The 13,684-nt window shown below is 40.2% G+C and overlaps 1 protein-coding gene across 1 annotated transcript in view; it reads right to left on the reverse strand.

Annotated features, from left to right (window-relative positions):
- Nucleotides 1-971: 971 nt before the first annotated feature.
- LOC146318069 (nuclear receptor coactivator 2-like) overlaps nt 972-13,684 on the reverse strand; it is a 50,455-nt gene continuing 37,742 nt past the window's right edge. Inside the window, exons 11-22 of the mRNA XM_084732673.1 lie at nt 10,686-10,917; nt 10,167-10,385; nt 9,389-9,586; nt 9,191-9,299; nt 8,914-9,082; nt 8,293-8,601; nt 5,659-5,736; nt 4,357-4,789; nt 2,828-3,062; nt 2,561-2,726; nt 2,357-2,425; nt 972-1,039 (exon numbers count right to left, since the gene is read on the reverse strand). Coding sequence (XP_084588799.1) covers nt 1,028-1,039; nt 2,357-2,425; nt 2,561-2,726; nt 2,828-3,062; nt 4,357-4,789; nt 5,659-5,736; nt 8,293-8,601; nt 8,914-9,082; nt 9,191-9,299; nt 9,389-9,586; nt 10,167-10,385; nt 10,686-10,917 — 2,229 coding nt within the window. The 3' untranslated portion in view covers nt 972-1,027. The remainder of the gene's footprint in view (nt 1,040-2,356; nt 2,426-2,560; nt 2,727-2,827; nt 3,063-4,356; nt 4,790-5,658; nt 5,737-8,292; nt 8,602-8,913; nt 9,083-9,190; nt 9,300-9,388; nt 9,587-10,166; nt 10,386-10,685; nt 10,918-13,684) is intronic.

The following is a 13,684-nucleotide window of genomic DNA, read 5'->3' on the forward strand; positions in this document are numbered from 1 at the left end:
CTGTTTGGCTTTATCCAACTCAAGCTCAGCAGCTCACAATGAAAAGGGGAATGTTAAGGGCTGCTAGATATTCATGATTTTCCTCATGTTGTTGTTGTTGATGTTGGTGGTAATCATACTAATGTCTCAAAATTAAGCTTCAGCGTTAACCTTGCTGAAACCACTTGCATGTCCATGATTACAAACCAACTGTTGCAAGGGCAAGCATTGTTTAAACCCACGTAACTTAAATTTAAATTATATGTTTGAGGATGTGTGAACCAGTGTACAGGATTTGTATACTGCTCTGTAAATCCTCAAATAGTGGCCTGGGTCTTTATTAACCTAAAGACTTCTCCCTGGTTTCTGTTCTGCTCCCATTTTTCTTATTGGTTCGCCATTGTATCTGTTGCTTTTAATGAAAACTCAACACTTCCTGTTTCTCTTTCATGTTAAAAGCCAATGGACAAACAGCTTCTCTGACCAAAAGAGGAACTCAGAGAAAAAGAATGTTGCACTGATTAAATAATTGTGGAAATGTAAATTTACATACAGATACTGGTAATTTTGTTTTTGGAGCAGTCTTGATTTGATGTTTTTATGTGAGAATTTACAGAGTACAGATAAATGTAGCATGTACTGTTTAATTACTAAGGCTCAAACCATAACCCACAGCTAATAGATAAAATACAGGGTTTACCACAAAACCCTGAATCAGCACTGAAACAATATGCTTTTTTGTGATCGTTATATCCTCCTATTGTTGCTGAGATGATGAATCAGATGGCTTTCTCCCCATGAATTCTGACTTTTTGCATATAATGTTAAATCAGTGTGAAGTGAGCCACACTGACATGAGTGCAGTTCAGAATATTTTACATGTCTCCTCTCTTTAGTGGCTCTGAGTTGGCTGGTGTGACAGAATGAGCAGTGTTTCCATCATGTGTCCCCAACTCCTTGATGTTTCTCCATGAGCTGAGCTGAGCTGCGTAGGCGCCAGTGTTTTTGCATGAGCTCCTGTGTCATCTTGTCTCAGCCACAGCTGGGGTCAGCAGAAATTCTATGAAAGACAGAAAATCAATCATATTAATCATCAAGGAATCATTGGGTTGAAATGTTTGTCTTCATTAAATCAAATTATGTTCTTTTACTTAAAACATGTCACATTAAATCAAAATGACCAGTTTCAAGAGATTTCCCATACCCTTATGTGGTTGTCCTAGTGTGAGTTTCCATGACTGTAAAAGCAATGGGGTGAGACGAAACACTTATCTCCCAATTTGATACTATCACAGCACTGAAGTGCCAATTTGATATACTTATTGCAATTCTTAAGCATTGATTGTAATTCTACGTGTATTGTGATTTGATGTTAAGATTTATTGCAATTTTTCACTTTTTTACTACTAGACAATGGGAAAAAGTTGAATCAGACACTTCTAGAGCCTGTATTTCATGAGTCACATTTCCAAAAAAAAAGTGTCTTTTGTTTTAACAGTGTAATTGCTATAATGCCTATAAAAGTGGTAAATAAAATATGTTTTGAAGTAAACTGCTAAATCTAGCTGTTTCTGCTCAGCAAGCTAGTGCCATATGAAAATGATAAATAAAATAAGATGAGGCCAGAAGGCCAGAAAAATTCAGGAGTTGATTCAGGGGTCAGAAAATCAAGTAAAAGATCATTTAAAAAAGATTTCCGATACTCAAGTGCATTGAACCCTAACCCTAACCCTAACCCTAACTTTCTCTTGAAGGGTAAGTATTTATTTAGCCCTGACACATGACAGCAGCATAATCATGTTTTTACATTCAAGTTGAGATGATGCATTCTGTATGCATCCTCAGCTCTTCAAGAACCAAGGGAAAAAAAGTAAATTTCACTTTAAGGGCATGAAGTGTTCAATAAATGATTAATTGTAGTATCATCAGTGTAGTATCAGATGTCAATGCCGCAAATTAGCTGGCCAAGTTGTTGCATGTAGATCAAAACTAATTTGCAACCTAAAACTGAGTACTAAGATATGTCAAATTTACAGCTGTTTATTGATAAATGCAGGTACAAGGAACAGGCTGTCAGAATGAAACAAAGCACTCTGTTTGACAGGTGAAGTGAGGAACATCTTAAGGTGATCCTGTGGGCAACAGTCTGATAGCTTAGTCTTGTGATAAATATGTCAACTATATCATGTACTAATGACAATGCATATCACAGAGCGTCGTTTCTGTGTCTAAATATAGGCTTTAGTCATTCTTCACTAACCAACTAGTGTCAGGCTTAATACAAACATCTGTATACACTATGTGTGAATAGCTGATGACAAATTTAACACTATAATATATAAGGTAATGTGTACAAAGACAATAATCTTTTACTTACAGAATTGGCTTCACTCTCTTGTGTTAACATGTCAATCCCTGCCAGCTGCTCCAGGATCAGGCTGCCATCCTGTAATGATGAGAATAACACAATAAATATAAATCACATGACAAAAATGAACATTAATCATGGCCTCCCACATAAAGTTTATGGTTTGGCATAAAATAGTAAATAGCAGCTCATCTGATTATTTGTATCTTTCACCTGCTCTGTATTCATGGGAGTCATGGAGTTCATCTGTCCTGACATCTGGTTTATGTTGCCCCCACTGCTGGCCATGACTCCCAGGTTCATGTTGTTGTTGTTGTTGTTGTACATTCCTCCACTGGGTTGTGTGGAGTATTGTGACTGGGACTGCTGGGGGTACACACTGGAAGAAGGTAAAGATAAAGAAAGAGCGTGTATAATCTTGACAGTAAGACTCAGATCATGTTCATAAGATTGGGTGAATAAATTTTTATCTGTTGTTACCTGTTGCTGGTGGAGATGTTGGGAGGTTGGGGCCACCCGTTGAGGTCGGCGCTCGCCTGGTAGCCTGGTGCTCCTCCCTGGTTTGGGCCCTGGGGCTGGGTTTGGCCCTGGTTCTGCTGCAGCATGGGGCTTTGACCCTGCCCCATCCTGGGGGACAGCAGGGGGCTCTGCGGGGTTGCAGCCCCACATGGAAAACCTGACACTGGGTCCTGGTGTTGCTGCTGCTGGCTCATTCCTGTAGATTGGAGAAGATAAAAGGGTAAGAAGCTGCATCTATGGGTATGATAACCACAGTGGAACCAGCCGGACACTATTGTCTTTGTTAGTAAGTGACCTTACCTCTACCTGACTCTTCAGACATTATTTGGAGATCTTACAAAAAAATAATACAGACAAGACAAATGGGATCTTGCCTCTAAGTCAGAAGAAATAATGTCAGTGCTGACATTTAAACAATCTTCATGGGTATGGGTATGTCTAATCCAATAAAATCATTGTCAAATTTAGCGAATCGAGAAATGGTGATTCCACACAGCCCTGCCTATGTAAATGGGAAACAAAAAGTGTCTGTGACTGAGCCACAGAACACTATTCCAGTCGATCAGCAACACATTGCATTCATGTTTGTGCACAGGACAAGAGGAGGGGGATGGAGAGGAAGGGGAGGGGAGCGGAGATGGGGGCATGAGAGGGACAATAAATCTGCTGAAGGAGCACAAGGGAAGAGTATGTTTGTTTGGCTGTTGAGTTCAAATATCAACAGTCTTGCTCCAGAATCGCATATCCCACCTTTAACAATCAGGTCTTTAGTGAAGGTGACACTGCAATCGATGAAAAAGAGACGAACCAAAAACCTGAAGATAACAATGTTTTAAGCTATACAGTTGATATATAGTTGTGGTCTGAACTATCTGATGTTCCTGCTTTGCTTATTTTATGTACTGTGCTGTTGTTGATGTCATTTTCTTTAGTCTCCAACCTAACATTAATGTCAGTTGTTATTAATGTAATGTGAAAACATAAAACATTAATTGTAGATGAATGAGATGTATGCACTTTGAAATAAAATCATGACAAAAAGAAAACATTGTAACTGTTCTATTCTGTTCAAATGAGGTTCAGAGTACATTCACAACCAATTTAAAACACTGACAGAGGACACATGAAGTCAATAAATTAAAGAAAAGAGAAGATTTTTGGTTCACCAGTGCCGCCACCAGAGCTTTTCACACGAACAGAATTACTATATGTAGTCTTCTGATTGATGTACGAATCACAGACAAAGTGTTAATCTGAGTTTAAGAGAAGAAAATCCTGTGCAACACAAAAACAAATCTGGCACAACAAAATATTTTAATCATCCAACCTCCAACCACACCCAATCAAGTTAAAAAAGAACTGGACATGATTAAAACAGTCTGAACAAAGACGATTAAATTTGATTTACCGCCGCCATGACAGAAAAAGTGACTACACCGCTCATGAAGCACGCACTAATGTGATGTCACTGCGTTGGTCTAATCATATACCTGAACTGCTGAACTGGAAGGCACTGTGCTGTGATGGCGGACTCATTACCCCGCTGTACTGCCCGCCCACATTTCCCATCATGCCCTGGCTAGCCAGATGATGGCTGGGGGAGAGTGGGGAGGAGAAGGGGCTGGAGGAGCCGGGATGAGGAGGAGGTGGAGGAGGAGAAGGCAGACCGGTACCATAGCTGGAGGCCGGGTAGGGGAATTGCTGTGGGTTGCCCTGCGGGAGCCGCGGGTTGGTGCCACCCATGGGCATCGGCGTGGGAGCGGTGCCCCCGCTGGGCATATTAGGCGGCATGTTGATGCCCTGAGTCCGCATCATCATGGCACGCTGCTGGTGCACGTGCTGTTGCTGCTGTTGGCGTTGGCGTAGGTGGTTGTTGAGGTACTCGCGCTGACGCTGGGCCAGCATCTGGGCGTTGAGGGTTCCCTGCAGAAAAAATCGCAGTGAGGTGACATTTAGATTAAATTAAACAGGAAGTAAACAGACTACAAATAAAATTCTAAAGTACTATTTACTGACATTAAATATATAACTCTGCTGCAGTTTGAATAAGAGGCTGTTTTAGACACATTTTGCACGTCAAAAGAAAGTCTCCTCAGCCACTGAATGTTATTATTGTTATTTTACTTTATTATTTCTTTACTTTAATTAACTTACTTATATGTATTTATAAGCTTCAGCTCTACATCCTACAAAAAAGTATGAGAAGTGATGTCTTTGCTCTCAGGACTTTTTTCTACTATCTGTCCCAAAAGTCCATATGGAACTGTCAAAAGGGGCTTTTAAGGATGTTGCACCCTCAGCTTGGAATTAGTTTTAAAATCGCCTAAAGAGTCCAGACCTTGTCTAACTGGACACTTTGGACACTCCTTGGAAAAAGGTACATCTGACTGTAGGATGGAGATTCTGTAATTTGTTCGTTATTTTGATTTTATATTGTTGTTTTGTTTGTCTAACATCTGCAACTGTGTTATCTGTGCCACTGCCTCTCTTGCCCAGGACATTTTTGAAAAGATTTTTAATCTCAACAAGTATTTTACTTCTGGGTATATAAATGTTAAATTAAAAACAACTTTAATTTAATTTCTATTTCCACACAGTGAAAGTGAATCTGAATTCTTTTTTGGGAGGCAACACACATGTAAAAACACATCATTTTGATTCCTAATCTTCTCCACTTAGGTCCATTGAAAAATATTTCCTTCAACACTGATGGCTGCCTCACAGGGGTGTCATTGAAATGGTGATGGAGAATTTTTTAATGGTCTTAACAAGTAACAAGTATATAGACTGACCTGGTTTGGTACATTAGACCTTAGAGGTAGATTCATATTGGACACTCCACTCATCTGGTTCACCATTGGCTGACGGTTCTGCATGGGGCATAAATAAAGTTCTTCATTAATTTCAGTGGAAATTTAAAGAAGACAACAACAATCACTGAGACATAAAAATACATTAAGTTGCAATACAGCACCATGACATGCCTGTAGGTGAAATAATTTATCACACTCATAAATTAAGGTTACCTGACTGCTCCTCCACAGCCTCAAAATGAATTGAAAACAAGTCCCTGTATATTGACCTTCTGAAACACACTCTAGGGCTACTAATGCTACAGACATTTATTAGGAGCTTTCTTTCAGACTTTGACTTTACTGTTTCCCCACTGGCACCAAGAAGAATGTAAAGATGGAGGTGCAAGAGTCGTGTCTCATATCCGAATATGCTGCTAAATCAATGGTGCTATTTTAGTTGATAAATACAAGCTGTTTCCTCCCATATCTCCACCAGGTGGCAGTCTAGACTTGGATATATTGTGATTAAAAAACACGTCAGTTTGGATGTTAGACCAAGTTCCTTAAAGTTAACAAGACGAAATGTGTTCATTAATTCAAATCCACTTAGAAACAAACGTAGTATTAGCACATACACTGTACATACAGTCACTTGAAGGAGACAGACAAGTGTGTTAACAACAGTCAGTCAGTCAGTCAGTCAGTCAGTCAGTCACACAGGGTACAGTCTGTGTATGTAATTATCTTCTTGTGTACATGTCATACGTGTTCATTGTTAAGAGTCTGATGAATATAGAAAGCTGAAACACATTTTTTCCTTTCTAGCTGCTGCTGTTTAAACTCAGTGAACCCTGTTAGCATGACAGCCGCCTCTGTTACATCACATGTCGTAAGAAAAAAGAGCAAAAGGAGGCTGCATCTAATAAAACAATTATTTAATGGTAATGACGTTTGGCACTCATATAAGGATGAACCAAGGATTTGATGTGCGGCACCATCAATGACTTCGCTTTCTAATGTTTTTATTTACATTTACACGTATGTGTTTCTGTGATTGTACTCATGTATTAATAAGAAAAGGGCCTCACCATAAATATCTGATTTACTGATTACCTGACAGTTCACAGCACTCCATGAAAAATAAAGCTATTGACACAAAAGAAAAATGCTTCTCCCTAATTTGTGCTGCATGTGTTTTTAGATTTCGGTTTTCCATCAGGTTTCCCGTCAGGTATATTTGTCAATCCTCCAGATTTCACAGGGAGACTTTTTCACTGACCTCTCCTGGGTTCCTTCTGGTTCAAAATTCTCAAAATTTCCCAATGGATGACAACTTCTTTTACACACTTTTTTACTTTTCATGATCATAACCTGTTTCTGACACTGTGTATTCTACACACTACTACTACTATTTCCACCTGGACCCAAGCCAGTGATTTTCTTATTCAAATTGAATGAAGTAAGGCTACATGATACAGTCTAACTGTATTTTCCAGCTAAGAAGTGTCAGTTCTAGAGTTCATCTGCAGGCATTTGTTTGCATAAAAAAATGTGATCTTATCATTTTGTTATTTTTATTCTAAAAAAAAGTCGCCAGAATGCAGGAAACAAAGTCTCAAGGTCTCAGAGTTGGCAAGTATCCTCTAAGGGTACATGCTTGCTAGTCTGACTCAGCATTATTATTAAAAGCTGGATTACAAGTTAAAAGTTTACATCAGCTTTGTGCTGAAATGTTTATGGGAGGGATACAGTTAAAGTTAGACCCACCTAAATGCTGGTTTCTCACCAGAACAGATTTGTGACTGAAACAAAGAAAAACATCCATCCCCACTCAATATTCTGTTAACTAAAATATCATATATTAAATGCTATCATTAGCAGGGAAATCTCAATACAGGAAGAGTTGAATCACAAACAGTTTTCTAAACAGCAGGTAAGCACTCCATTGATGCAGATGTGAGGCTCTTCAAACATTTTTTTAAAGTTTGTGTAAAGTTTGAAAAGGTGATGTTTCTTTAAACAGTTAATACTAGAAAATACATTAATACCTGCCTAAAGAAACCACTGATTTACTCTCAAGTTTGTTGGCCGTTTATTTGAGGACTCAGTCATGTAGCATCTATAAATCTTTAAAGTTTTGAACCAAACTTGGTTTGCTGTAATGAAATTGTCTCAATGAGTGAATCAGCTCACTGAGCTTAAGTAAATCACACTGAGTTTGCACATAGTTCGACTTTGGTGAAAGTTTGGAAATGAATTTGCTCCAGTAACCAGTTGCAAAAGGCCTTGACGGTATCAGAGAGTGAACAGTGTATCAAGCTATATCACATTAGCTGTAAACCTTCCAATTTTATAAAACCCTCCTCTGCTGGATAAGAAGTAATAAAAAATAGTTTTCTTTTTGTATCCAATTTGCTATGAAAGATACTTGCCAGAGCTAATTTTAGCCACTGCACGACCTGTAAGTAGTCACCAAGCATGCACCATTTACAGCATTATGAATACTTTTTGGTGTAATTGGGGTTTGTGTGATACTCTGTCCCTTCTGTTAACCACAACATTCCTGGTTGGTGGTCAATAAATGTCACAAAATAGGAAGAAAAGTGATACAGAATATTTGGTTCCACATACCAGCTGGGCCTGGAGGCGGTGTTGCAGCTGGAGCCTCAGGTTGTTGGGCTGCGGTGGCACTCCTGGATTAGGCCCCCCTGGCCTCATCCCGACCGGTCTGGGCCCTGCGCTCCCAGGCATCCTCATCATCGGGGGGTAACCAGCAGGCGGCATCCTCTGCGGCCCCATAGAGGGGCCAGGGTACCCACCATCAGGAGGCATACCGCTGTAACCTGGCTGGCCACCGTAGTGTTGACTGTACATGAGAGGCTTCATGCCGGTCGCTGGGTCCGAGGAACCTAGATACTGGTCCTGGTCTGACAGAGGACCCTGCAGGTTGGAAAGACAGGATGTTACTGAGTTGTAGATTTTCACATTTTTCCTCTATGCAGTGTGAATGAGGACCAGTCTTATTTTGATACACAAATTTGTACACTGGATGAAAAGTAGCACAACATGGAAATAGTGCCCTGTTTTGTTATTGTTACTGATCAAAGTAATTGTGATTAGCATTCTGGCCACAATCATGCAGTGAAAAAAAGGTGAAAAAAGTGAAAAAAATAAAATAAAATACATATTTGTAGGTGATTTCTTATTGTTCTTCAGCCAGGTGATTCTCAAGGTCAGTTTGTGGGGACTCACTTGTCCAGCCAGTGTAGGGATTCCCAGCATTTTGTCGATCTCCTCCAGACCCTCGTAGTCCTTCAGCACTGAGCACAGCTGGCTCAGCAGGGCTCCTTCATCTGGCTGGCCCTCAGGCCCTGTACTGCAGCACCCCATCCCGTCCCCCTGAGGGATGCCGTATGGTGGCCTGGATGGTAACATGATGTTACTGTCACACCAGAGTCAAAGAACCAGACAAAGCCCACATCTGATGCTCATTTCAACTGAATGACTCTGGATGGATTTAATGCCATACCTGCTTTGGTTTCCATAGTGATCCATAGTCATCATTCGGTCTGGCCATGGTGCAGTCTGATTGGGCGGAGCATGTTGCTGTGGGTAGGTGGGGTTTGCCATCTCCATCTCTGAGGGAAAAAAATGTGCAAAAATGTGAGAATCAGTTCAGGTTTTGACGAGAGTTGATGTCAGTTTCTTTATTTATTTATCCTCTCACCGTTGCCCATCATCTGCATGTTGACCATAGCTCTGGATCCAGGCGGGCCTCTTGTGGGCATCGCAGTGTTCATGTTGGGGACCATGCGACCAGGACCGACCCCTTGGCCCATCATAGGCCCTGCAGCACCACCTATGGGCCCCTGGGGACCCCAGCCCTGCTGCATGGAGCCCCGCATTGACCCATTACTCATCATACCTGATTTGGGGGGGAAACAGAAATAATCAGGCAGGAACAGCAAGATTCCAGGGTTGCTTTTCATCTCTCTTCAGTCTCTTTTTTACATATTTTTCCGTACTTTTTATAGATCTTTTTTAAAAAAAATTCTTGTGAACTAAGAACAAACTAACAACAATATCATGTGCAGCATTACTTTTTCAATGTTTACTTGTTTCAATTACATGTGCAATATCATTATTATTATTATCATTATTATGCACAAAATTACATGCAAGATCATGTGATATTTTGTTGAATATCATGCAATATTATTCTCATTATCACATACAATATTACTTTTTCCTACTTTAATATCACTGTCCATATTACTTTAAATATCACTGCAGATACTATTTCTATTTTAGTTTATTTCAGTTTACTCTTTACTTAACTTATCTTACTTCTATTTTTATTCTGTACTGTTCTTTGCATTTACCACTTATACACTTTAGCTGTATACTCTTGATTTTATTCTTTTATTACTGTAATTTTGGAGCAATCTCTGGCACAAGAATTCTGCTTCATATTTTATCTTATCTTATCTCTTTTCCTGCCTGACCTGGATTGGCCATCGCTGCTTGGTTGGCCATGCCTCCGTGGGTTCCCATCATGCCTTGCTGCTGTTGCTGCTGGAATAAGGAGTAGGGGCCATTGTTCCTTTGCTGTGGAGGAAATGGTCTTCCAGTGTTGGGGTTGGGGCCCATACCACTGTCCAGAGACGCGCTCCTGACTGGAGGAGCACCTCGACCCGGCTGGCCTGGCCTGGCAGCATTAAAGCCTGCTGGGCAGAAAACAAGATTTTCTCATTACTATTTATTTATTAATTAATACATGGCTTTGTTACATACTAGATTCTTGATTGATGTGAAATTATTGATTTTTTAAATTAAGTAGCCATGCAATAAGCCGGAAAATGTACAATGAGCGGGTTATTATTGCATGATAAACTCATTCAGGGTGATGTAACAGCCTTTGCTTCACATCAGAGCAATAATGATCCACTCACTGTACATTATTCTATATGTATTGCACATGTCCCAAGTAAAAAACATGATGTGTCAGAAATAAACAGATGTACCTGCAGGGACAATAGCAGGGAAGGCTCTGTGCTGGTTGGGGGGGCTGCTGCTGCTGCTGCTGTCTGTCAGGATGTTGCTGATAATGGTCTGTTTGTCCACAGAGGAACCAGGCTGCACAGAAGTAGAGGAGGATGAAGAGGAGGCCGGTCTTCTGACTGGTGGCTGGGCCCCGAACAGCTGCTGCTGGCCGCCACTCTGTAGGTCCTCCAACAGGTCCTCCAACTCACTGGTCTGAGATCACCAACAGGAAAAAGCCGGATTAGAAGATAAGGTACTTCCCCGCATAAAATGACTTAACTGGTGCAAAACATTACAAAAATGTGAACACTCTTCATTAACATTTTTTTGTTTTGTTCACCTGACATCAGCATCAATGTGCCTCATTTCTCTAACCAAAATGTTTAAGAGACATCACCCTGGGATAGCATTTGATTTCCACTGATAAAGACATGACAATGGCTGCATTTTGTACTCCTCCAGTTATATTTGAAAAATTGTGTAACAGGGTCTCCCATATTGGGTCTTATTTCATGTGGAGTCTTGGTCCAGACATACAACTCACAAGTTCAGTATATGATTTCAACACATTTTATAAACCCACATCATTTTCACCTTTTATGTGATCTTTAATTTAAAGCACATGCCGCTTTGTCATGATGTGAGAAAACTTACGATTAGGGATGATAACAATTAATCAATGACTGATTAATTGTGGTTAACAGGATAAATAATCAAGTAAAATTTAATCAATCTACTATCAAATAAAGATCTGAAATACAGCAGAGATTATTTTTATGAGCGCACTTCACATGTTATCTGATGTAGGCCTCTATGTCTTTATAGGTTTCATATGCTATGTGCTGTCAGAGAATATGAAATATGCTACTGTGGAATAAAGCTTCAATTGAGGAAAAAAACACATTTGGCATTGTTTGATATATGCAAAAATGTTTTTTTGTTAATTATAAGGGATCATTGAAGTTTCAATGATTGTTTAAGGAAAGTGCTTCAGTCTTACATTTTGCAGCCCTGCTTTATAAGTTACTGCAGGAGACACCCTTACATCTAGGATTACATACAAGTTCTCTTACATAACAGTGATGAATCTGTTTTTGCCAACAGAACTAGGGAAGCATTCAGCTCAGGTGCAATCTTGATGTTAACATCATCAAAAGATACAATAAATGTAGGATAATTTATTCTTTGTCTTTGTTTTGTCAGAGCAACACAACAAAGATTAAATGTGAGAAGTATTTTTCATATCATGAAAACAAGAAATCTGATATTCATTTTTGATGACAACTTTGAAAGAAACTGAAACCACCCTCAGTATTACAGTGTAATTTAATCTGCCACACACACACACACATACGCATGCACGCACACACATAGACGCGCGCACCCACCCACGCACGCACGCACACACACACACACCACTGACAGAACGGTTTCCTCCGGCCGTTTGGCTGATGAATAGAGGAGGAGCTAAAAATAAACTGCCAGCACTAATGAGGTCATGTGTGATGTACAGTAAGACACACAGTCACGGCTCTGTTTTGCCACAGTGTATACAAACGCACACACACAAACACACACACACACACACACACAAAACCACACGCAGTGAACACACACACAGCATGGCCACAAGGGTACAAGGGCATAATTTTAAATGGGGATGCGAGGGACACGTTCCCCCAATTTTTCCTACAAAAAATAGGCCTATAGTTGTGGTTGGACAGGTGAAGAACCCATGATGTAGCTAACCTCTTCCATTTATAGCTAAGGTCTTTGTTTACGTAATATATTGAAAGTCAATTGGCCACAGCACTGCTGACGGTCAATATTTTCCACGGTATGTGGAAAGCATTTCTCGCATTGTGCCTCAAGTAGCTATCTGTGAGTTTGGACATAAAATCAGATTCATAGATAAAACCTTAAAAAATAGCATACTAGTATTAGCTTTCACTGCAAGCCCAAGCAGTGTGGCGTCCCGTTAATTCAGTCTTGCTTTAACTTCCTGGCAGTGTACTTAAATACAATAACAGTTACTAAAATCATTTTGATATGCAGACTCAGGAGTCATGTCTGATGCAGTTAGCGAACAGATATCAAACTTGAACTTTGCATTAGTGGATAACTATAGTTGGCTAACTTTGTTGTATTTTCCTACAGCTACATGAGATGTTAGTAAAATGCCATCCCTTAATGGTGTTACCTTTACCTTAACACCAAATGGCTAAGTATAACATTGCGCAGACAAAGGCCATTATTAGAGTTTACTGCTGTCCTCTCTAAAGCAACAACTATAAGGGCTTGTACTGGTTTGATTTTCTGCCAGGTTTAGAGGCCAAAGCTCAACTAAAAAGTCAAACTCAGCTTAAAATTCTTCCTGTTCTGCTTCTTGCTCTGGTAAACTGGAACATCATAAACATCAATCAACTGCCCTAACCTCCATTTAAAAAGCATGTCCTTGGCACCATCAGGACCAGATCAACAGTTAGTTCATGGATTAAGTTCAACCTACAAACTACAAACCAATCCATCCAGGACGGGAGAATGGTTGGAGAATGGTTACCTCCCCTCCGGCAGCAGCCTCCGCTGTCCGGAGGCACAACTGCTGGTTGGAGTGTTGCCTTTGTATCTGAGGATGCCAGACTTTTGAACCTCAGTCGGCGGCCTTCAGCCCCTTCCTGGAATGAACTTCAACTATGCCAACGCACCTGCACTTTAAAGCTGCTGCAAGCAATTCTGGAGTAAATTAGTTGATAGCTGAGTCTCATTAGCAGGTTGTCAAATACTCAGGCTCAGTGACTCAGGTCGAGCCACCACCCCAAACGTCTGTATTTCACAACCTGGTAATGAGACTCAACAACTTAAAAAGGCTACACTTTCCAGCGTTTAAACTAAGCAATGACTGTAAGATACAGAATGCTTCACTGTATGGTGTTGGTGCTGCTGAAACCTGGTTTGTTTGGTCTTCCTGCTGAATTTTGGT

The sequence above is a fragment of the Lutjanus erythropterus genome, chromosome 12 (assembly GCF_056507025.1).
Source record: "Lutjanus erythropterus isolate fLutEry1 chromosome 12, fLutEry1.hap2, whole genome shotgun sequence".
Lineage (NCBI taxonomy): Eukaryota > Metazoa > Chordata > Actinopteri > Lutjaniformes > Lutjanidae > Lutjanus > Lutjanus erythropterus.